The sequence below is a fragment of the Homarus americanus genome, unplaced genomic scaffold (assembly GCF_018991925.1).
Source record: "Homarus americanus isolate GMGI-L3 unplaced genomic scaffold, GMGI_Hamer_2.0 scaffold11794, whole genome shotgun sequence".
In the NCBI taxonomy this organism is placed as follows: Eukaryota; Metazoa; Arthropoda; class Malacostraca; order Decapoda; family Nephropidae; genus Homarus; species Homarus americanus.
The window spans coordinates 950,223-974,518 of record NW_024739301.1 but is presented as its reverse complement, the minus strand read 5'-3'; the positions used below and the strand labels follow the sequence as shown (position 1 = coordinate 974,518).

The window sequence follows — 24,296 nt, the reverse complement described above, 5'->3', positions numbered from 1 at the left end:
ATGGTCAATAATTTTGGATAAACCAAAGACAATACAGTAGTGCCTCTCCCATCTTGCCTGGCAATGGAACTGACCTCATCTCATCAAGTGCAAAACCAAAGCTTTCCCAAATGTGAAATGGCATCCCTCTTCAATATGGAAGTGGGTGCCATAAGCCTGATGGCCTATAAGGAGCAGTGTGGATGCAGTATACTGTACTGAATATTAAGCCTTTGGTACACAAGGTAGTGTGACTGGTACCTTACTTGTCTGCCTTCTCTTCCTAAACAGTAAAATTTTGTATCAATTCACAGCTGGGTGGACTTGGGTATAATAACAGGGACTTTCTAACACAGTGGTTTCCAAACTTTTTAACATGACGCCCCCCCCCCCCTTTATATTTTTGTAGGTAAAATAACCCCCCCCCCTTTATATTTTTGTATGCAAAATCTACATAGATTGAATTTTTCATTTTTTTTTACTTTACCTTTATCCTCTTCACAAAAAGATCGGCTCATTAGCCGCTTGGGCGATCGGTCACGTCTCTGTTACGCACTGTTGGCAGGTACTGGGCATGCACCGGCTCCTGAATGTACCTGAACCCGCTCCAGTGTTGGTCAAGTCTGGTCTTGAAAGAGCTCACACTCGGTGCCGTCACAACATTTTCTGGTAGATTGTTCCAAGAGTTCACAACTCTCACTCCGAAAAAGTTTGCCCTCACAGTTTTCTGGACTTGCGGCTTCTTCAATTTTGAGCTGTGACCCCTTGTGGGGCAAGCATCCGCCAGCTCCAATAAGGACACTCGACTGAGTAGCGCCCCTTGAGATGCTTATACACCTCAATTAGGTCACCCCTTGCCCGTCTGTAGTATAAGCTAGGCAAATTCAGGAGCTCCAATCTCTTAGGGTAGCTGAGGTGCCGAAGGGCAGGCACCAGTCTGGTGGCCTTCCTTTGAACATTTTCAACCAACTGACAGTCCCTAGCATATCTCGGGGACCACACGGGGTGACAGTACGGTACTCCAGATGGGGAAGCACTTCACTCTTGAAGATCGTTACGAGGGATGGACCGTCTAGATAGCTGAACGACCTTCTAATAAGACCCAATAATTTATTTGCCTGATTTACCTTCTTCTCGCAATGGCCCGAGAATTGCAGCTCATTGTCAACATACACACCTAGGTCCTTCTCACATTCAGTCTCAAATAGTGCAGGTTCTTCATCCCTTTGGGACATATGATACTCCTCCTTACTGTTGGTTTGCCCCAGGTGCATCCTCTTACACTTCATGACATTGAATCTCAGCAGCCATTTCTTCGACCATTCTTGGAGCCCACAGAGGTCCTTCTGCAGCTCTTAACAGTCTGCTTGGTTCTTGATTTCTCTAAATAACTTGGCGTCATCGGCAAACATTTGTATGGAGGGGTGTACAACGTCAGGCATGTCATTTATGAAACAAACAAACAATAGCGGGCCCAATACACTGCCCTGTTGTACCCCTCTTGTGACAGGTATGGATGATGATAAGATAACTCCTTGCATAGTGAACATGGATGAAAACAAATCAAACATAAATAATACCAGTATAAAAGACTTTAATTATATACTTCAATAAACATTTTTTCCTACAGGAACCAAAGAAAAGGATAGAGATGAAATGATAGGAAACGGATAGGGGTGAATGCTATACAGTACTTTGGTTTTGCACAGATGTGTGGAAGATTCAAACGGAGAGAGCGTTACTCCTGAAAGAGTTTCTTCATTACATTCTTTTTGAGCAAAAAATAACAAATTTTGGCAGATGGCTTCACGCCTCCCCTGTACCCACCTCACGCCTCCAGTTTGGGAACCACTGTTTTAACAGAAAGTGAGTACTGTACCACTTGGTCATTGCTTCCTCAGTAAACTCATTGCTCTCAGGCACAATTTGCTTGTCCTTAATTTTTGTTTTGAGGAACAGAGCCCCTTTTCCTTTTCTGCTTCATAGAGTTTACATTCTCCTTGCATTTGTCTTCTTTATTTGTTACAGTAACAATTTCTTGCTTAAAACTTAAACAAAAGATAGTTCCTTAATTCACTTGCAAAAAAAATCTTCACACGATTCTTTTCAGTAAAATTGCATATCAGATTACAAACCAAATTAAAAAATATATATTTACATATATTCTACAGTATACACTATATAGGTAACTATAGTCAACTTGAACAAGGAGACTTTCTCTAGGACAAAATATTTAGTGGCTGCCCCGTACCTCTGGTCAGTGTCCTCCACAGGAAACTTGGAGACTTGGCTGATGATGTCAAGACAGCAGAGTCCAACACACAGTATATTTTGCCTTGAACTCATATCTGATACTGTACTCACAAAATATCAAAAATCAAATTTTTCCTTCACCATAGATTACCAAACTTAACAGCAATATGTAATTAGGTCAATTCTACTTTTAATAAGGGGTGGTCCAGTATTGTCTGTAACCATTTGCGTCGCTTTAATAATGTCTGAACTATGCAGGATGTTATATAGTACAGTACAATATACACATTCGCAGGTGTGTTTCCAGCACTCGTCTTACCTGTGGAAAAAAATACTGTGTTGAACGAAAACAATATTAAAAAATTCTGAAATGTAGGCAACTATTTTCTCCTTGTAGATGGCTCTCCGAAAGATCTGCCTTGCATGCGAAGGGGTAAAGGTTTATTATTATTTCATCAACCATGGCCTTCTCAGATTTTACACACACAATTGGTGGATCAAATACCAAGTATGATGAGAACTTATAAATACAATTTATACAGGTAACAGAGTAATTAGCTATCAACTTTATTCTGTATATGTGAGGAGACAAATGTAAGTGTTATATGTCTCCAGTCAATCATGGTACTCTTATATACTGAGTCATCTTTTATTTGAACTATTTTAGTCTTTGATCAAAACAAGCTACAGTATTCAATCATCATGAATGAATAAATTCTGGAAGACCTATCATGGTTATTATGGTTCTATTATAACCTTATGGTAGTGGGGTGTTGTGGGTCATCATGGTACTGTAGTGGGGTGTTGTGGGTCATCATGATAGTCGGGTGTTGTGGGTCTCCATGGTAGTGGGGTGTTGTGGGTCATCATGGTAGTGGGGTGTTGTGGGTCATCATGGTAGTGGGGTGTTGTGGGTCATCATGGTAGTGGGGTGTTGTGGGTCACCATGGTAGTGGGGTGTTGTGGGTCATCATGGTAGTGGGGTGTTGTGGGTCATCATGGTAGTGGGGTGTTGTGGGTCATCATGGTAGTGGGTGTTGGGGTCATCATGGTGTTGTGGGTGTTGTGGGTCACCATGGTAGTGGGGTGTTGTGGGTCATCATGATGGTAGGGGGTGTTGTGGGTCATCATGGTAGTGGGGTGTTGTGGGTCATCATGGTAGTGGGGTGTTGTGGGGTCATCATGTAGTGGGTGTTGTGGGTCATCATGGTGGGTGTTGTGGGTCATCATGGTAGTGGGGTGTTGTGGGTCATCATGGTGGGGTGTTGTGGGTCATATGATAGTCGGTGTTGTGGGTCATCATGGTAGTGGGGTGTTGTGGGTCATCCATGGTAGTGGGGTGTTGTGGGTCATCATGCATGGTGGGTGTTGTGGGTCTCCATGGTAGTGGGGTGTTGTGGGTCATCATGGTGTGGGGTGTTGTGGGTCACCATGGTGAGTGGGGTTGTGGGTCATCATGGTAGTGGGGTGTTGTGGATCATCATGGTAGTGGGGTGTTGTGGGTCATCATGGTAGTGGGGTGTTGCGGGTCATCATGGGGGTGTTGTGGGTCATCATGGTAGTGGGGTGTTGTGGGTCATCATGGTAGTCATCATGGTAGTGGGGTGTTGTGGGTCATCATGATAGTCGGGTGTTGTGGGTCTCTGCACCATGGTACTGTAGTGGGGTGTTGTGGGTCATCATGGTAGTGGGGTGTTGTGGGTCATCATGGTAGTGGGGTGTTGTGGGTCATCATGGTAGTGGGGTGTTGTGGGTCACCATGGTGGTGGGGTGTTGTGGGTCATCATGGTAGTGTGTGTTGTGGGTTGGGGTGTTGGGGTCATCATGGTAGTGGGGTGTTGTGGGTCACCATGGTAGTGGGGTGTGGGTGGTAGTGGGGTCATCATGGTAGTGGGGTGTTGTGGGTCATCATGGTAGTGGGGTGTTGTGGGTCATCATGGTAGTGGGGTGTTGTGGGTCACCATGGGTGGGGTGTTGTGGGTCATCATGTAGTGGTGTTGTGGGTCATCATGGTAGTGGGGTGTTGTGGGTCATCATGGTAGTGGGGTGTTGTGGGTCATCATGGTAGTGGGGTGTTGTGGGTCATCATGTAGTGGGGGGTGTTGTGGGTCATCATGGTAGTGGGGTGTTGTGGGTCATCATGGTAGTGGGGTGTTGTGGGTCATCATGGGGTTGTGGGTCATCATGGTAGTGGGGTGTTGTGGGTCTCCATGGTAGTGGGGTGTTGTGGGTCATCATGGTAGTGGGGTGTTGTGGGTCATCATGGTAGTGGGGTGTTGTGGGTCACCATGGTAGTGGTGTTGTGGGTCATCATGATAGTCGGGTGTTGTGGGTCTCCATGGTAGTGGGGTGTTGTGGGTCATCATGGTAGTGGGGTGTTGTGGGTCACCATGGTAGTGGGGTGTTGTGGGTCATCATGGTAGTGGGGTGTTGTGGATCATCATGGTAGTGGGGTGTTGTGGGTCATCATGGTAGTGGGTGTTGCGGGTCATCATGATGGTGGGGTGTTGTGGGTCATCATGGTAGTGGGGGTGTTGTGGGTCATCATGGTAGTGGGGTGTTGTGGGTCATTGTGGTCATCATGGTAGTGGGGTGTTGTGGGTCATCACATAAGTGGTGTCACCATGGTAGTGGGGTGTTGTGGGTCATCATGGTACTTGGTGGGGTGTTGTGGGTCATCATGATGGTGGGGTGTTGTGGGTCATCATGGTAGTGGGGTGTTGTGGGTCACCATGGTAGGGGTGTTGTGGTCATCATGGTAGTGGGGTGTTGTGGTCATCATGATAGTGGGGTGTTGTGGGTCATCATGGTAGTGGGGTGTTGTGGGTCATCATGGTAGTGGGGTGTTGTGGGTCATCATGGTAGTGGGGTGTTGTGGGTCATCATGGTAGTGGGGTGTTGTGGGTCACCATGGTAGTGGGGTGTTGTGGGTCATCATGGTACTGTAGTGGGGTGTTGTGGGTCACCATGGTAGTGGGGGTGTTGTGGGTCATCATGGTAGTGGGGTGTTGTGGGTCATGGTGGTGTTGTGGGTCATCCATGGTAGTGGGGTGTGTGGGTCGGTAGTCGGTCATCATGATGGTGGGGTGTTGTGGGTCATCATGGTAGTGGGGTGTTGTGGGTCATCATGGTAGTGGGGTGTTGTGGGTCATCATGGTAGTGGGGTGTTGTAGGTCATCATGGTAGTGTAAATAACCATAAGAAAATACAGTAAAGATATTTAAGAACTAATAAACTTCATATGTACTTTCCTGAGAATTACCAATACTGTACTGTCCTGGTAAAATTTTTGGCTAAACTACGAATGACATTTGTGATTGGTGAAAAGTTAAGGTGCGTTACTCACACATTTCATAAGTAATATCACTGAACATGAGTACTGTAAATACATTTATTATATTTCTGATACAGGTGGTTACAGAGAATATAATACAAAAGGAAAGACAGATTGAAACATGGGTATGAGAAGAATGACCTGTGATGTTTCACTGAATACAAAACCCTTTGGCAGACTGTGACTTGCTCTGGTGGCTCTGACATGTCTAGTAGCAAATTAAACTGCCTTCTGTATCAGCGTTAATTACTACATAGAAGCCCCTCGCCCATCAAATTTATGTCAAATGCTTGCTTCAAACATCTTGTACCACATTAGGTTTAAAAGCCAGACAAGTTTAAGTTTTAATGGGATGAATCCTACTGGAAAGGTTCACTTGTATCATGATACACCAGACAGCCATAAATTAAGATTCAGTTGTCTTGACCAACAGGTCATTTATTTCATACCCTGATACTGTATATAAAGGGATAATGATTCTCTAATTTATTTTTCTGGTTGAGTCCACAGGCAAAAGTACCACTTAAAGTTTGCACTCACCTGCATACTACTGGTGTTCCTAAATCTAATACTGTACTGTACTGTATTAGGAATTACATCCTCTAGTCCATATGGATGCACAGGACCACCACAGGCCAAGAAACATACGAACTGGTTTTATTAAAGATCAACCATTTGGTGACATTGGACATAAGCCATTTATGCAACGTGCAGTACATACAATACACTTTTTAAATAATAATTCTGAAAGAACGGTGAAGGTAAGGGATCTAAAATGTCATGTACAATACAGTACTAAAAGTATTATGCCATCACACACACACACACACACACACACACACAAATGAAGGAAATATGTTAAATTTTTCAAGGAAAATCCACAAAGACCACCAGATGTGATCCACAAGTAATGGCTAAGCAAGATGATTTAAGTCATGAAAAGTTGGTTCTTGTCATGTAGTACCTGCTGAAATTACTGTAGTACTAGTTTTTTTAGGAACAACTGAACTGCTCCAATCATGCTTCAAAAACCCTAGTGTAGTTAGCTGTTAATGCAGCCTGGTACTGATCCACATGGAGAGTGGACCCACCTTGATAATGGCGCAAACCCTCTTTACAATGATGCACTCTGCTCGAGAACATTTTTGCTGTGCATTTTGCGAATCACTTAATAATGACACATGGCCATAAAACTTAATTTACAAATACAATAGAGAAAGACACTCTTCACAATTACAGTATACTTTATTTCTTCTCTTGGGGTAAGAAAACTCAAAATACCCAAGATCTCATACTTGCATCTTATATATGGGGTTAAGTAGCTTTTAATCCCATGATATTCCCAACTTTTTATTTCCTATCAAGTGAAGAGGTTGCTTAAGAGATATACTGGCCTGTTAATTTTTGTTGTGGTACCAACTTGACTGTCTTCTTCTGGGTAGCTTGTACATATACTGATCATGTCAATACAAACATGTCCAACACATAGTATTTTACACCCTGGGTCAACCCCTGCAATGGACATCTTTTTTTTCTGAAAGAGAGAAGATGACAATTTAGTTATACATGGATAAATAACAAACTTAATGAGGTAAGCACCAGCCCAATACAACATTGTAGCTCTAACATGGGTATTAAAGTATTATCACTTCAGTCATCCAGACAATTTTAGAATTTTAAGGTTTGGTAAGGATGAAATTATATTTTCCAGATGGTTTTTGATGTGTTTTGAACAACTTCCAAATAGGTGAATGACCGATATGATAATTTGACCTTAACATGTACTGTTTGTCAGGTTAGAGTAAAAAATGGGTAGTTTATAGAATATTGATGTTTCCACTCCTCTTGCCTGCCATCATACTGTACTGTACTTAAGAAATCCTGACATTCTCTACATCACTGTATTCAACACTTAAGACAGGCAGTTATCAATATTTCTTCAGCATATTAATACAAACTTAATATCTGCTAATTTGAATCTAAATAAAAAATCATGACAGTTGTTAAAGACTTGACCTCCAACTGCTGGTCTCAATCCTGCATTCTGTCACTTTGCTAAATTCGAGGTCTATCACGGATGTGGTTGTGCTGACCACGGTCGCACATGTTAGTAAAATCAGTAAAATCAGACATTTCATATTACACTCAATAGCCCATAAAACATGTAGCTGTAACTTCTTTATTGAGTCCCCAGTTGAGACGTCAGTTTTCTCACCGCTTCAGTCCGTCTGAGTCTTCTGTTTTCTCTCGTGTACCACCAAGACTCTGATATTTCATAATGCTGTACCTCATATTATGTTTAGAGATTTGAAATTCAGAGAGAACACACATGTTTTACATTAAATTAGATATGTCTGATTACAGATGAAACATTCAAGATCCCTTGTGAGTCATATTGATAGCTTCAACTGTTTTTACTGCTTGTAAAATTGTCCAATAAGTTAGAGTAGAGTCTGCCAGTAGAAGCGACAAATCCCTGACATCATCCTTAGGGATGCCCTGAGTTTCCAACTGATACTGAAGTTAGATCATTTGATTCTTAATCATCAGAGAAAGATGCCAGGCAGTGCAACTTGTGGATGAAGAGGAGGATCTCATGACCCCAACTGAGCATCTTCTGAGTCTAAGGTAAGGTTTCGGGTTAAATTGGATTGAATTGGGTTGTTAGGTTAAGTTTTGGATTATTCTGACTTTCATTTCTATCGCAAATTATTACTTTTTTGTGATTTTCCCCCACCCATTTTTTTCTCCATATACTCTTTAAGTAATAACAGTCGGGAAAATACTGATTCCAAAACTTAAATATCCTAAACATAGCTGGCTGACCGAACCAATAAATTTACCACCTTACCTAACCTAATCTTTGTTCTGAAGGTGGACACTAGCACCTATTTACATCCATTGTATTACTGTACATCATTCATGGGAAACAGTAGTACAGTGTAATAGCTATGTATCAAACAGACAAGGAATATTCAAGTCCTTTTTTTAAATAACCGCTCATGATTACGTTGACTGCTATATGCCACCCCTTACTTGTACCTTGAGGATATTTCCATATGATAATCTATATGGGAATACTGGCTGTTGTGAAGATAATTAATAAAGAGGAGATAACGATTACATTCACCGGTATTAGTTATGCCTCCTAGTTATCACAACATCCATAGTCCGTCACTTCCAGGTTAACCAATATCATGTAATACCTTAACGCCACATGATTCAGTACACCATGAAGACAACACTGTGTTCATGGCCAAATTATACCTTCATATAATGCTTTACCTGATCGAAGCTGACTATCTGACACTTCATTGACTACTCCATCCAGCTCCTCCTTGAGTCCTTGTTCCCTCTCACAACCTCGGGGACTCGGGGTCGGGATCTGAGTGTGAGAAGTATGAACCACTACTGAACCCCCACACTGTTCTAACCTTGTATCATATTTCCAACGCACCAAATCTAATTTTCCTGATAATGTCACAATACTTATATACATAGCTATTACTACACTACTTGACAGGGTTATGAAATCGTGTGTAGTGTGTTGTTCTACAGCACACTACACCACTCTCTGGCAGAGTGTTCCAATAGTTCACAACTATCATTACGTAAAAGTTACCCCTTACAGTGTTCTGGGCTTGCGCCTTTTTCAACCTTGAGCTGTGAGGCAAGTGTCCGCCAGTTATAGTATGGACACTCGATTGAGTAGCGTCCTTTGAGATGTTTATACACCTCAATTATGTCCCCTCTTGCCCGTCTGTAGTCTAAGCTAGGAAATTGCAGGCGCTCTAATCTCTCAGAGTAGCTTAGGTACCGAAGTGCTGGTACCAGCCTGGTGGCCTTCCTTTGGAAATTTTCTATCAACTGACAGTCCCTAGCATAACTCGAGGACCAGATAGGGTGACAGTACTCAAGACGGGAAAGCACTTCACTCCTGCAGATCGTTACGAAGGACAGACCGTCAAGATATCTGAACGATCTTCTTATAAGACCTAATAATTAGGTCCCCCCTCGCCCGTCTGTAGTAAAAGCTAGGTAGTTGCAGGCGCTCCAATATCTGTGTAACTGCGGTTCCGTGGAACAGGGACCAGTCTGGAGGCCCTCCTTTGGAAATTTTCATTCAATTGACAGTCTCTAGCATACCTCTGGGACCAGGCGAGGTGACAATACTGCAGACGGGGAAGCACTTCACTCTTGAAGATCGTGACGAGCGACGGACCATCCAGATATCTAAACAACCTCATAAGACCTACTAGTTTCGTTGTCTGATTCACCTTCTTCTCACAATGGCCCGAGAATTTAAGTTCATTAGCGACATATACACCTAGGTACTTTTCACATTCGGTCTCAATTAATGCAGTCTCTTCGTCCTGTTGTGACATGCGATACGCCTCCAGGAATGGGCTCCAGGAATGGTCGAAGAAATGGCTGCTGAGATTCAATGTCACAAAGTGTAAGAGGATGCACCTGGGGCGTACCAACGGTAAGGAGGCGTACAATATGTCCCAACTGGACGAAGAAACTGCACTAGTTGAGACTGAATGTGAGAAGGACCTCGGTGTGTATGTTGACAATGAGCTGAAGTTCTAGGGCCATTGCGAGAAGAAGGTAAATCAGGTAAATAAATTATTGGGTCTTATAAGAAGGTCGTTCAGATATCTAGACGGTCCGTCCCTCGTAACGATCTTCAAGAGTGAAGTGCTTCCCCATCTGGAGTACTGTCACCCCGCCTGGTCCCCGAGATATGCTAGGGACTGTCAGTTGGTTGAAAATGTTCAAAGGGGGGCCACCAGTCTGGTGCCTGCACTTCGGCACCTCAGCTACCATGAGAGATTGGAGCGCCTGAACTTGCCTAGTTTATACTACAGACGGGCAAGGGGTGACCTAGTTGAGGTGTATAAGCATCTCAGGGGCACTACTCAGTCGAGTGTCCTTACTTGGAGCTGGCGGACGTTCGTCCCACAAGGGGTCACAGCTCAAGATTGAAGAAGCCGCAAGTCCAGAAAACTGTGAGGACAAACTTTTTCGGAGTGAGGGTTGTAAACTCTTGGAACAATCTATGAGAAAGTGTTGTGACGGCACCTGTTGTGACAGGACTTGACCAACACTGGAGCAGGTTCAGGTACATTCAGGAGCCGGTGCATGCCCAGTACTTGCCAACAGTGCGTGACAGAGACGTGACCGATCGCTCAAGCGGCTAACGAGCCGATCAGTGGTGAAGAGGATAAAAGTAAAAGTAAAAGCACACAAAACTGCCTAAGTACAATACTGCATTAAAGAAAAAGTAATGGGTTTCCTGGTCCTGACCCCCCAGGACCTCCCTGGATCCTCCCTTGGCTATTCTATCAACATTTTAAAACAAATTATAAGATATAAAAATGTGGTGTGTGTGTGTGTGTGTGTGATATCATGTCGGTGTAAGCGACCGGGCCAGACGTGGCAGTCTGGCAGATCACAACAAATCTCTTGTCAAAATGGGGCTCTGTAAGTGTCCCAAGAAAAAAATGACCACACAGTTCTGTTTTGAGCACCGAGTCAATGTATGTGAACACTGTATGGTCGGTGAACACACAACAGTAAGTATAAATGTAATTGTAAATAAGGTTATGGAGATATTGGTAATTGTTATTTGACAGCAGAACTACAGGGGAGTGTGACAACTTCCTCTATTGTTAACATGTCAGTATTGTTAATTTAATATATATTATTTTTTTTTGCGTTTAAACATTCCACATTCCTACCACTAATCTAATTTCATATTTTAGTAAGACGTCTAATTATAAGATCATTTTCATCTATTACATTACCGTCGCAAATGTATAATAACGGAAATAGCATATCCAAAATTTTTTCTATTTTCTTCCATTAATCTTCCTCCATTATCGCCTGCCTCACCTCCCACACTGCGTGTCATCTGCGTGTCTCCTTGATTAATCACCAAGCGCATGTGTTCCCGTACACGTGATACGACCAATCAAAAGCGTTTTTTTTTTTGCAACCAATTAAAATGATTTGTGGTTTAATTCGCGGTATTTTTGGCCCAATGAAAATCTATTTTTATTTTGGGTCATATTTCGAAATTCAACTTCATTTCCGACCATGGAAGTCTGTGATGGGTGTCACTTCAATTATATGGAGCTGATTGACAGTTTTGGGGGAAAAACGAAGAAACTATAGCATTTTTTTGATCGCATGGTGTTCTTCCAACCTCAGTAAAGAGTCCTACGTGCAAGACTGAATGTAAATATTGCAGAATAATATTGGGCAGAATAATAATGAATGTATGAACACACATTAGAAGGTTTCTGATAAATGCTGAACTTAAAGGTGTTACCTATTCTGTGGCTCAGACAGTCTAGGAATAGTAATTTGCAGTCATTCTCTAATTCCATAGTGAATTTGATCGAGGGGGCTAAGTTGTTAAGTCGTGGTAGAAAAGCTTTTAGGTCCTCATTACATGGCCAAAGACATATTACATCATCTACATATCTAAACCAGACTGCTGAGGGTGGTAAAATATTACTTAAAAGTTTCTTCTCAAAGAATTCCATATATAAGTTGCTTAATACAGGTGAGAGTGGATTACCCATTGCCATACCAAATTTTTTAGAATAATATTCTCCATTGAATTCAAATTTTCAATCCTTAATACATACAGGTAGTTTGATGAAGTCATCTTTCGAGACGGGCAATGAAATATTATCCAGGGAATCTGTGAGGAACTCCAGTAAATCATCAATTGGGACCTTTGTAAAGAGTAATGTTATATCAAAACTGACCAGTTTAAAATCATAATTAATGTGTAAGTTATTGAGTTTATCAACCAGATCCATATTATTCTTAATATTAGAGTTAGAAATGTTGCCCACTCGGGGATTTAGTAAAGAAACTAACCATTTAGATAACTTATAAGAAATTGACCCAACTGAGCTAATGATGGGTCTTGCTGGGTTATTAGGCTTGTGAGTCTTGATGAGGTTAAGGCTGAAGGTCATCATGGTAGGAAAGTCTCCATAACCATGTACCCTCATCTCACTATAGAAAAATTTTCAGATCCACTTTAGTCTCTGTTATTTTTCAGTGTGTCGTCCAGTCATATCGCCAATGGCTAAGTGACAGTGATTACAACCCAGTGTGTCGGATATGTGATGACCAGTTGGCTGCAGGGGAGTGCATACGCCTTGTTTGTTACGGTAAACACGATTTATATTTCTTATTCATTTGAAGAGTAACAATGAAAATATCTGATTAGTTACAGTAATATATCTGTTAGCCCCTCGGAAAATCGTTCCCAAAGCCTTAATTTTCTGGAAAATTCTGGCTTTGGGAACGATTTCCTGAGAAAATTTCAATTCCGGCTATCGGAGATTTCTGGGTTTGAGGGATTCCAGCTAACGGAGATATTACTACTGTGCACAGATTACTTTACTTCACATTTATGTTGACACACTTGTGTCTCATTTTAATGTAGATTTTTGTCTCCTCTGTGGTGCTAATACAGTACAGTATTCATCTACCTCACATAAGTGCCAGTACTTATTTACATTGCAAACTAAGAGAGCTTTTGGAAGTCTTTCTTATTTTGCCCAGTTTTCACTTTGTAACAGTGGGTTAGCAGTAGGAAGGGCATTCAGTTGTAAAACTTAATTGCAATTTACATGATAGCAATTGGGACACAATGCCATCAGGTAATCACAGCTAACCCTCACAACTGTGGAAATTGGCCTTAAGATGGTGATGATGTTTTAATTGGGTGCTTATATTCACTTGCGTCCTTCAAGTTTCAATATTCATCTTTTGAACTTAGGTTCTGATACTTATCTATGTCCATTAAGTTCTGAGACTCCACAAGACTATACTGTATTTAGGTGAAGTGAAAGTCTCTGCAAAAATATCCTACATTGACTACTCATGTGTACAGTATTGTACTGTAAATGCTGAAACCTTTCTGTGAAGAAATTATTACTTGCTGTGCTGTATTTTTGTAATAGTTGTGTGATGAGCATTGTGTGCTGTGTAAATATTCTGAAATAAAGGTGACTGAAACTGTCTTCTGACTTCAGTTAGTGATTCAGCCCTGCATTCACTTGGGCAATATGCTCTCAGCCGGTGAATGGGACGATACAGGTACACCACTGATTTTCCGGGAACTGATGGTCCGGCACCTCCCTTAGTCCGGACAAAATTACGAGAGGGCACTTAACTTCCCCCTTCCCTCCCAGCCGGGGTGAAGGTACTTTTAGACTTAAAGTTTTTATCTTATAAAATGTCGGGCTAAGCTTAGCAGAATGTAACTTGCATTGCGGGAATCCTTTTAACTTGGTGATTAATTTGAGTATAGACATCACATAGTTTGCACAAGAGATAAAATATTTTAGTCCTTCAGTGTAGTACATCTGAGTACAAGTTTTTCATCTCGTATTTTCGGGTAGATATATGTAAGTTTCTTAATTTATTTTTGCTCATTTACATGCACACATCATCCTAAATACATATTGTTTAAAAAGTAAAAGAAATAATTGTCCTAAGGGCAAACCTGTAGTACTCAAATGTACTAAATAATTACTAAAATTTTCATGTCTAGTGCAAATTATGTGATGTTCATACTCAAATTAATCACTATCTTACAAGAATTCCAGCAATGTAAGTTATCTTCTGTTAAGTCAATTCAGTGACATTTTAAAAGCAAAAAACTTAACTCCCTCTATATAACTGATAAATAAATAGGCACTAGGTAACCTTCCCAACCTTCGCTGCCAGGTGTGTCAGTACCTCTCCTCCCTCTCGGCCCTCCCCCCTCCTCACAGCCAGGGTGAAGGTGGTTCAGGCTTAAAGTTTTTATCTTGTAAAATTTTGCTGACTAGACATAACAGAATATAACTTGCATAACTGGAACCCTTGTAAGGTACAGTAGTGATTAATTTTGAGTATAAACATCATATACTGTAGCTTGCAAAAGAGATACAAATTTTAGTCAATTAGTGTAGTACCTTTGAGTACAAAGTGTGAATAGTAATATGTTGCTCAAACTTATGGCTTTTTCACATTTAATTTACATTTAACATTTGTTTAATTTAAGTTTCTAGCAGTCCATTGTGCTTTAGAGACACAGGAGGTGTATAAGGCTTTGGAACTGTTATATAACAACCTTGGAGCTGTCTAGTTTGTGGGTTAAGTTGTCAAAACCCAAATGGTCTTTTCTCCATTTATTTATAATAAAATAATGTTTGTACACTTCAATAAAGAGAATACAGTAATATCACTGAAAGCTGTGAGGGCCAGAAGAATAGATGGCAAGCTTATCTGGAACCTTGGGATTCAACGTGTATTTCTCGTGAGGGTCAAGTGATAACTGCGGCAGAGAGCCGGCATCTTATGGCTGTGCCTAATCATCTTTAAGACATAACCTGATAGAGGAAAATACCCATCACGTGATCTGAACTCGCATCTCACAGCTCATGTAAAATTACGAGGGGTGATATAATTATATAACAATATATTAACCCATATTTTTATAAGTACGTACAGTGATATCTCCGTTAACCGGAACAATTGGTGCAGAGCACTTCCAGAAACGAGAGATTTCTGGGTAACTTCATCCCTCTCTAAGATTTTTTAAACTATCTTGAACTCCCATTTTCTCCGTCACCTTGAACGCCTTCCTCTTTTGTCGGATCACCTGATCACCATTTTGTTTGTTTATGTATTCCAGAGATCAGCTGTTTGACTGTGCGCTACACTCTCTAGCCGGCTGTGCATGTACGTTATTGCTCAAGTGAATGTAGAGCTAAAATCATGTGAAGAGGCAGAGTTTCTTCGATTTTGTATGATTTATTACAAGTGACGGGTGAAAATGTGTAAATACTGTACTGTACTTAAGATTTAAAATATCAAGGTTACGTCTTTTTTAGTTTTAATGAAAGACTTTCATAAAATACAGATACCTGTACAGCACCAGTATACCTGTTCTTACATTGTCAGAATTGAATAAGGCTTTTTGATTGTGTTCAAACTCATTGTTTTTAGTTTCAGTTATGAGATTAAATTTATAATTTTAAATAAAAGGTATTGTATTGTAAGAAATGTAATTAATTTCTGTAATTGTTATGTTTTACCATTTTTTCTTCTGTGTGCAGATTTGTTTCACAAGGAATGCCTGAATGATTGGGCTAGTCGATTACCACCTGACACAGCCCCGGCTGGTTATAAATGTCCTGTCTGCTCAAAGGCAGTGTTTCCTCCTGCAAATCTGGTGTCTCCTATTGCTGACCGGTTGAGAGAGACTCTTGCTGTACTTCCATGGGCAAGAACTGGACTAGGTTTGCCTTTGGTAATGTAAATCCTACTCATAGTGTGTGAGAAGTGAGCGAGTTAGTTCAGTACTTGAAAATGATAATCATTCATGATAAATAGTTTTCCATGCACTGATATATCAGAATTTCACCCCACCCTTGGTGATTAATGTTACTGAACTAACCCCCATGGAGCAGTCTTGGTTCAGATACTAGTGAAGGTCAGGGTCTTAGATGGGTGCTATCAGTTTGTCCATAATTTTGAGGGAAAATACAGGTACAAGTAGTTAATAGTTTTTCAAGAGAATACCTTAAATATTTAAATATGGCTTGAAAGTTGTAATTAGAATAAAAAAGTAACCTCATATTCCCAAGGATGTTTGAATTTGAACTTCACACTGAATTTCATGCTGGGATCATCTGGGAACTAGTATGTCAAATGGGAGAGTCTTGATTTTAGTCATGTACTATTATCAACCACATCCCCTCAGGGATAACCTTAGGCATGTAAGATGCAGGGAGATATTTTAAGTCTTTTTGGAGATGTGTCTTGAATTACTTTTAAGCTATACTGTATTGGTTAATGTTTATCATTTGCTCTACCCTTATACAGTATGAGGCTTGTTAAGCTTGTTCCTCATACTTAATCAGAAAAGGAATGCAGTACAGTACTGTATATGCAGTTAACAGAAAATTAGCTCATTACAAATAATAATATATCCTACAGATTGAAAATAGTGGGAGCATTGACCTGCCTGACTGGAGTGTAGCAAATGGTACCACAGTTATTGAACTGAAGACTAGTGACTCTTCGTCAACTGCCCAGTCTAGACCAGTGAACACCCATGCAAAACCACTGATGGAGACCACAACACACACTGCCGATACACACACAAGAGTTAATACTCATGGTAAGACTTACAATATAGTCCTTGTTATAAGTGAACTGAGGTACTGTAGTTGATTACAATATTTGTCTCTAGAACATATAGGTATGAGTATATAATAATAATAATAATAATAATAATAATAATAATAATAATAATAATAAAGAACCCCCAAAAAATCAAAAGTGAGAAACAATATATGTATGTTGTGTTGTCAATAGTAAGATAAATAATTGAGACCCTACAATTGTGTGTAAATGAGGCAGAGAGCCAGACCAACAACCTGGGACTTGGTCACAATTTTCGTGATGCCATATGTTCTTTGACCTTTCCTTTTTTTATTTACGGTTTCTGTGCTTGTTCATATATATTTACTAAAGTGGTTAAAGTTTAAAAGCAAATGCTATTGAAATATGAATGGCAAATGAACAAAAATGAATAGAGGGACTTAAATGAGGTAGGTTAGGGATAGGTACTTTAAAAAATGTATGTTTTATTTCTGTAGACTTTATTTACTATTAACCGACCTTTTGGATTATCCGTCGGCCCCTTCCCCCCATATGTGGGCGGTTAATCGAGGTTTTACTGTACATGTATTTTATGTCTCGGCTATTTTTATCAGTGTATATGTATTTTTTAATTATGTTGTATTATCAGACAACAACAGCAGCATCACCAATAGTGAGGGCAGTGTTGGGGGCAATGGAAGCAGCAGTGTGCGAGTTACAGCCGTTGAGGATCCTCCCATCACTTCTCAGTATAGAGACGGTCATCACTCTTCTAACAGCAGTGTAGCTCGCAAAGGGTCTTCATCAGAAACACGACTCAATTTAAATGGCGACGTAGATGTTGACGACGATGAAAATAAATACAAACGGAGATCTGCCATAGAGTGGTTCAGTAGGTGGTGGAGGTAAGATAAAGAACAGTGTTTATAGTTTACTCTTAGTCATCACACAAATTAACATGTCATGGTGTGTTTCAGTTTTATAGAATATGAGTCCTGCTCACTTTACTTCCTGCATGGAAACTGAGATATTGGTATTTATTTTGGTTAAGTACTGATGTTTACATGAAGATGGTGTTGATAACAGCTTTTAGTACCCGGTAATTTATGACTAGTCACCAAGCCATTGGTTAAAACTCAGGTAACCTGATGTAGATGGCTAAAACTAATCGTAAAATTGCTCCATCCTCCCGTGTTTTAACCATCACCCTAAAAGGAAATGTAAAAGCAAATGTTTTTTAGTTAGAGGAAGGAAGCCTGTGCAGCAAGTGGCACCACTGTAGCTAGTGTGCACCTCACTCTTTTTCTCATGTCAGCCACAAATGGCTTTGAGGAGTCAACCTTTTCATTTCTGGCCACATCTACACACTCATATCTGCAGATACTTGTTTCATTGCAAGTTATTTAAGCACATGAGTGGAAGTGGTGTGTATTGACACAACTGTGGTCCAGCCAATATTATTGGACATGTGGCCAGAAACCTCTACACAGATGATCAGGAAAACAAAATGTGGGAAAATTAAATTTTCTCAGAGGATTAACAGAGATAACTGTTGTCAAGGTGATGTGTTTTGATTTTTGAATTTTGAGTAATAGAGGAGTTGAACATTTGAGATAAACAGCAAATAAAATTAAAATATTAAGCTATAATATTTGATATTAACCCTCTCACTGCTGGATGACAAAATATTTGTCATCCATTTTCACCTCATACAGGAGTGTAATCGCCATTAAAGCGGTTATGGGATAAAAAGACCCGTCACGTTGAACTCGAACGTTATAATTTGGTCAAACCTGTTGGATACAATTAATTCTTAGTATACAAGAAAACCTCCGATAACGGCGATTCATATTTAAGACTGGTTAATTAAGGACCCAATTCAATTTACCGAGTACACCATTATTTTCTTTGTATTTATGACGAAAATAGAATAGAAAATAAAATTAATTACATTTTCATATAAATAATAACTAGATCCCGATATGTATAATACAAATATGAAAAAATAATGCCTTGCACACGGAGGCTGCTGGGCTTGTGAGTGGTGACGCCAGCATCACTAGTATAAACAGTCGCAGCTTGGCGGGCCCTTTGTTTTATAGGAAAAGGAGAAAAACTTTCTCAGGTTTCTTGTGGCATTTTTGCATCCCTATTCAACATGAGCAAGAGAGCAAGTGATGGTAGTGCTGGTTAAAAAGCCGAAAGAAAGTGTATAAGCTTAGCTGAGAAACTAGATGTGTTAAAACGATATGAAAAAGGGGTGAGAGGTCTGTGGATATTATATGGAGGAAACAATGAAAATATTTTCTGAAGTGGATCCATTAACAGAATGAAGCATTAAAATTAACAGGAACATGAAAAATGCAAATGACCTCTACATAAAGTTGTATAATGAGAAAAGAAAGCAGTTGTGCAAGGTTCTTTTGACAGCTTCATTATTCAAAGGCTTAAACCATCAACTTCAGCTACACCATCAAATTCTGCATCATAAGCAACTTCATCAACAACTTCAGGTTTAGTAACAGTTTCAGCAACAGCTTTATGGAAAGCTACAGCTTCAGCCAGAGTTGAACCTACAGTTTCAGCCAGAGTTGAACCTGATGACTTTGTCATCTGAGTAAAAACTCACAACATTAGCTGTCCTAATGTTTTAGATTTTACCACCATTGGTGAGTAGAACTTTTGTTTTACATTCGTAAGTATTATTTAAAACCTATATGAACAGTAAATAAGTGTTGTTTTCATATTCTTATGTAGAGAAATGGCGATATGTTTTCACATTTATGCACTTACATATGTTGGCGTTCCCAATTCGTCTCGCTTTTTTCTTCACCATTAGTGGTTAGCTACTTCTATTGTTTTATATATTAACATTAAATAACATTACTTAAAACATACATACAGTTATTAATTTTTTGCATTAAGCTCACTTCAGCTACAACCAGGGTTTTATTTTCTTCAGTTTCTTATGTAGAACCATCGTCACTCACGAAAATAATGCGTCTCATCTCCTCTTGTGTGTTTTAATATTCTACGTATTATTAATGAATTGCATTGTTCATTTCACATGTATAAACATTAATTCAATCAAATACATATATTCAGTAATAAACAATAATGAATCTTTTGTACATATTCTTAATAAGATAAATGATGCTATGTTTCCTTGAATGTGCACGTATATGTTGGCGTTCCCAATCCATCTCGCTTTTTTTCTTTGCCATTAGTGGTTAGCTATTTCTATTGTTCCATTTATTAACATTAAATAACATTACAGTACTTAAAACATATTATTCCTTTTTTTACATTAATTTTACTACAGCTACAACCAGGGTCTTATTTTCTTCATTTTCTCATGTAGAACCATTGTCCTAGACTCCCAGCTGTAAACACTAACGAAAGCAATGGCGTCCCATCTCCTCTTGTGTGACCATATTATTATTCATTTATATTTTATAAGGTGCATTCATAAATATCATTTAAATAATTCAGTTTGCATTTTTCATAATTTTATTGTTTTGGGGAAAAAGAGGGTAAAAGCCACACAAAAGATGTGAAAAGGTCACACTTGGGAACGCATCTCATTATTATTGCTTTATTTTAATGGTATGTAATTAATGATTCACGATACGATGGATCATCTTACACTGCAATATTGGTGGACACATTACCGTCGTTATTCGAGGCTTTACTATATTTCAAATAATAAATCATACATAGGCAATCATACATACTGTAAATGTTTATTCCACTACATATTCACATAACACTCATAGCTATCTTAGCTGTATAATTAGTATAATCCTAATGTCTATAATGAGTACAGTACTTAATTTGCCATATTTCCATATTGTCACAATGATAAACGATACAATGGACACAGTCTACCTATGTAAACTTAAGTACAGGTTGAATTTACGTGTTGAAGGTCTCTCACAGGTGCTGCCTGGGATGAAACATTTTGCTGCATCATGCGTTTTATACACAAACAACGCCCCTCTACTAATACACCACCATCCTTCTCCTTGTCTCTCTGTATCTCCACTAACTTGATACTCTATATACGGGCAGGCACGCCCAATAAACATGACATGACTTACAACCTAACATAATATTTATTTGAGGGTTATCCTACTCATTACTGCTTGCGGTAACAAGGAGACAGCTCTGAGCAGCTGAGATCCCACACTCCGCTCAGCGCACTGACTCACTGACTCTAGCATACAAAGAAATGTTTAGCCCCCCCCCCTTTTTGGGGGGGTACATTATGTTGGTATGTATGTAGGATGATGTGTGCATGCAACTGAGTAAAAAAAAAAATAAACCAAAATTAAGTATATTTACTCAAAATTGTGAGTTGAAGAATGACCCTTACAAAATATACAGGTCATTGGATGAAAAAATTTTGCCATCAGTTGGGAAATGGTTAGAAATTTCCCTGCTCTGCCTGGTAGCAAGAAGGTTGTTGTGAAACACTGTGCTGTAATTAGGTCCTGGAAAACTTATTACTAACCTGTATAATTTTTTTATATTTTCAGAACTATGAGTCGTCCACCATCACGTCACCACCAAACCCTAATAGGGGGACGACGACGTATGATCATTGTCTTAGTGTTGCTAGCATGTGCCACCCTGTTAGTTGTTTTGTCATACTTAGGACACGGAGCATCTGATAATGATCCATTACTTGATCCATTTAATAACCCTAATATACATGTTGAGGGAGAGTAAATGCAATACCATACCTTTTAATTTAATTGTAATAAGTGATATGAATTTTAATTCAATCAAAAGACAATGGTTACCTTATCAAGTAACTGAAGATTTTGCTTGCAGCCCTTCCACATCAATATCCTGACAGGCAGTAAAGTTTGGGAACATCATGCCCATAAACTGCCTTGGAATTAAGTTATAAATATATTATTATGGAATCCTGGAAACATTTAATTTTTTTATTTGCACAAAAGAAAATGAGAAATTTTTGTTAAGAAAATTCTCATCTTTGGGTAATGCCACTGGAAATTATTGCACATGTGCTCTGGCAAGTTTAGTACTGTACTGTACAGGTTATAAGTGAGAGAAACAGTGCATGTTTTATTTGAACAAAATTACGGTAGTAAGATGCCAATTCCAACTGTTAAGATTTACTGTATAGCGGTAATGTTTTAGTACAGGTCACTGGTGCTGGTATAGAAACAGTTGTGTAAACAGTGAGAGAAACAAGTGCCTATGATTAAATGGGAAGACCGTAATAAATGTGTATGTAGAGTACTCTTTTTCGAGGTTTACTATAGATTAACTGCTTTAACATGGTATCCTCATGTTCATAAATTCCAAACATTTTCAAGGGATTTCCTTGTGATTAGTTACACTAAGAAGCTTGTTCTTTGCAGTAAACCATTTGTTATGCTGAAAATTAGTGCAAGAATATATCAGATTTTGTATTTCTCCTTTTAACTGTTAGGTACTCTATCTCTATTCTTATTTATTGAATGATTATCTCTTGCTGTTTCTTCTATTATGTAAATATATGAATACTGTACGTAGATATAAAAGATTCGAGGGTTTATCACTTATCATTGTTTACATGTTCTGAGAATCCCAAAAGTTTCAAATGCCCTCATATATTTTAAAACATATGTGAACTTTGACAATACTGTAATGTACTCTTGTTAGCTGGTAAGTGGAGTTAATAGGTAGCTACATAAAACAATTACCCTATTCTGTGTGTTACCTCAGTTAAGCACTGTCTACAGCTTTAAACTGTAAAACTGAATTAACTGTTTATATTGATGGTTGTATTACTTTAATCATTGATTTTTTTCTAATACAGTAATGATTTGATGTACATTTAGTACCAGATACCCCCTTGCTGTAGACCGAGGAATGCTAACGTTAATTTGTGTACCGTTGGCTGTTGGTTTTGTTTCGTATGCTCAAGTATAAATCATAAATCATTACAAATGAATACAGTGAAGTGTTCATGGGCACATCCTCTCTGTGGGATAGAGATACAGTACAGTGTATTTTTATGTATATGGCAAATGGATAATGTCAGATATGTCTTGTGTTGTTTGCCAAATTCAAAGACCCCACCTCCCAGATGAGGAGTACAGTAATATCTCCGTTAGCCGGAATCCCTCAAACCCAGAACTCTCTGATAGCCAGAATGGAAATTTTCCCAAAGCCGGAATTTCCAAAAAATTCTGGCTTTGGGAACGATTTTCCGGGAAATTCAGAGAAAATTTTCTCGGTATGATGTGGAGTTGTTTTTCTGGGATTGAGAGATAAAAAGCAGATGCATTTTATGGAAATTTTGAGAAAAATTTTCCGTTAGCCGGAAAATTCCAGGGATGAGGGATATTTTTCTGGGTTCGAGAGATGATGTAATGGGCATTTCTATAACTTCCAATAATATTTTTCCGTTACCTGGAAAATTCCAGGGATGAGGGATTTTTTCCGACTTTGAGAGAGTCGTCTCGTTACCCGGAAATCTCTCCTTCTTGGAGGTGCTCTGCACCAATTGTTCCAGCTAACAGAGATATCACTGTACTGTATTGGCTACTGTACTCCATCATTTGACACTGACAGACTTTTCACATCAGAAAATTACTGTAGGCCTAAATTACTCTCACCTTGTGTGTAGAAAGTCTCCGAGTGTTACCTCTGAAGTTTGTAAGTTAGATTTGATATGCATTAGGTTATTGTAAAGTAATCAATGAAATTTTGTTGACATTAAGAAGAGCACTACACTGTACATATATCACTCGGGTTTTAGTATTGTATAAAATGCTGGTAATGGTACTTGATTGTTTCTGGGGTTTTCAGCTGCTATTTATTTACTATGAGCTAATGAGGAATGTATATATTTTTTGCTATTGTTGCCATTTCTTAATAAAATATTCAAAGGATATTTAAAAGTAATAAAAGCATTATTTGATTCATACTAATTATTTAAGTGGATTTGTAAATGATTTCATAAAAGTTGTATTCTGAGAAGAACTTAGTTTGATTAACTTTTACTTCATTATAAACAGATCAAAAGAAAATAATTTATTTTTATTCAGGGCTAACATTTTTTCATACAGTACAGTTTATTCATTGACAGTAAAACGTTTCTTATTTATAAACCTTTAGGAACACCCTTGGAGTGAACATGTGAATTTTGTAACCTAAACAGTTACTTATAATTTGGTGCAGTGGACCTTAAGACCAAAAACCCATAATGTCAGGTACTATACAACACTTCTTCATGACACAAACACTTTAAACCCAGGTGTATCACAGGTAACACTAAAGAGCCTTATGGTCCAAACATCATTACACCACATCTTGATGTCCATTTTGTATAATTTTGGTGAAAACAAAATAAAAATATTATTTGATCTAATAATCATACAGAAATTAAGATTTGGATTTAAAAATTTAATAAACAAGTTGTAAATAATCTCGGTATTTAAAATTCTAAACACATCACTCAATGAGCATTTAGCGGTAGCTGGCAACTACACAACATTAATCTTTAACCCCGTGTATAGGG

The 24,296-nt window shown here is 39.0% G+C and overlaps 2 protein-coding genes across 5 annotated transcripts in view; one reads left to right on the top strand and one right to left on the bottom strand.

Moving 5' to 3' along the window:
• Positions 1 to 9,170, bottom strand: part of LOC121874495 (ketohexokinase-like) — a 36,506-nt gene extending 27,336 nt beyond the window's left edge. For 2 of the 4 annotated variants that reach the window (XM_042378637.1, XM_042378640.1), the window contains exon 1: positions 2,231 to 2,550. In XM_042378637.1, the coding sequence (XP_042234571.1) occupies positions 2,231 to 2,325 (95 nt within the window). In that variant the 5' untranslated portion in view covers positions 2,326 to 2,550. Of the gene's footprint in view, positions 1 to 2,230; positions 2,551 to 6,960; positions 7,101 to 8,851 lie in introns of those variants that run through there. The other 2 variants (XM_042378636.1, XM_042378638.1) reach the window with 2 other exon arrangements.
• Positions 9,171 to 10,981: 1,811 nt separating this feature from the next.
• Positions 10,982 to 23,187, top strand: LOC121874494 (zinc finger protein-like 1 homolog). Its single transcript, XM_042378635.1, has 6 exons — positions 10,982 to 11,145; positions 12,651 to 12,762; positions 15,706 to 15,899; positions 16,589 to 16,772; positions 17,406 to 17,661; positions 21,295 to 23,187. Exons 1-6 carry the CDS (start codon positions 11,044 to 11,046, stop codon positions 21,485 to 21,487), a joined length of 1,041 nt encoding a protein of 346 aa, XP_042234569.1. The 5' UTR covers positions 10,982 to 11,043; the 3' UTR covers positions 21,488 to 23,187.
• Positions 23,188 to 24,296: the final 1,109 nt, after the last annotated feature.

What these genes read in the sequence shown, in the direction of transcription:
- LOC121874494 (XM_042378635.1), top strand. Translation starts at nt 11,044, where the DNA reads ATGGGGCTCTGTAAGTGTCCCAAGAAAAAAATGACCACACAGTTCTGT. An exon ending in CATACGCCTTGTTTGTTACG is followed by an intron (nt 12,763 to 15,705) that starts GTAAACACGATT and finishes TTCTGTGTGCAG; the next exon opens with ATTTGTTTCACAAGGAATGC. An exon ending in CACAAGAGTTAATACTCATG is followed by an intron (nt 16,773 to 17,405) that starts GTAAGACTTACA and finishes TTGTATTATCAG; the next exon opens with ACAACAACAGCAGCATCACC.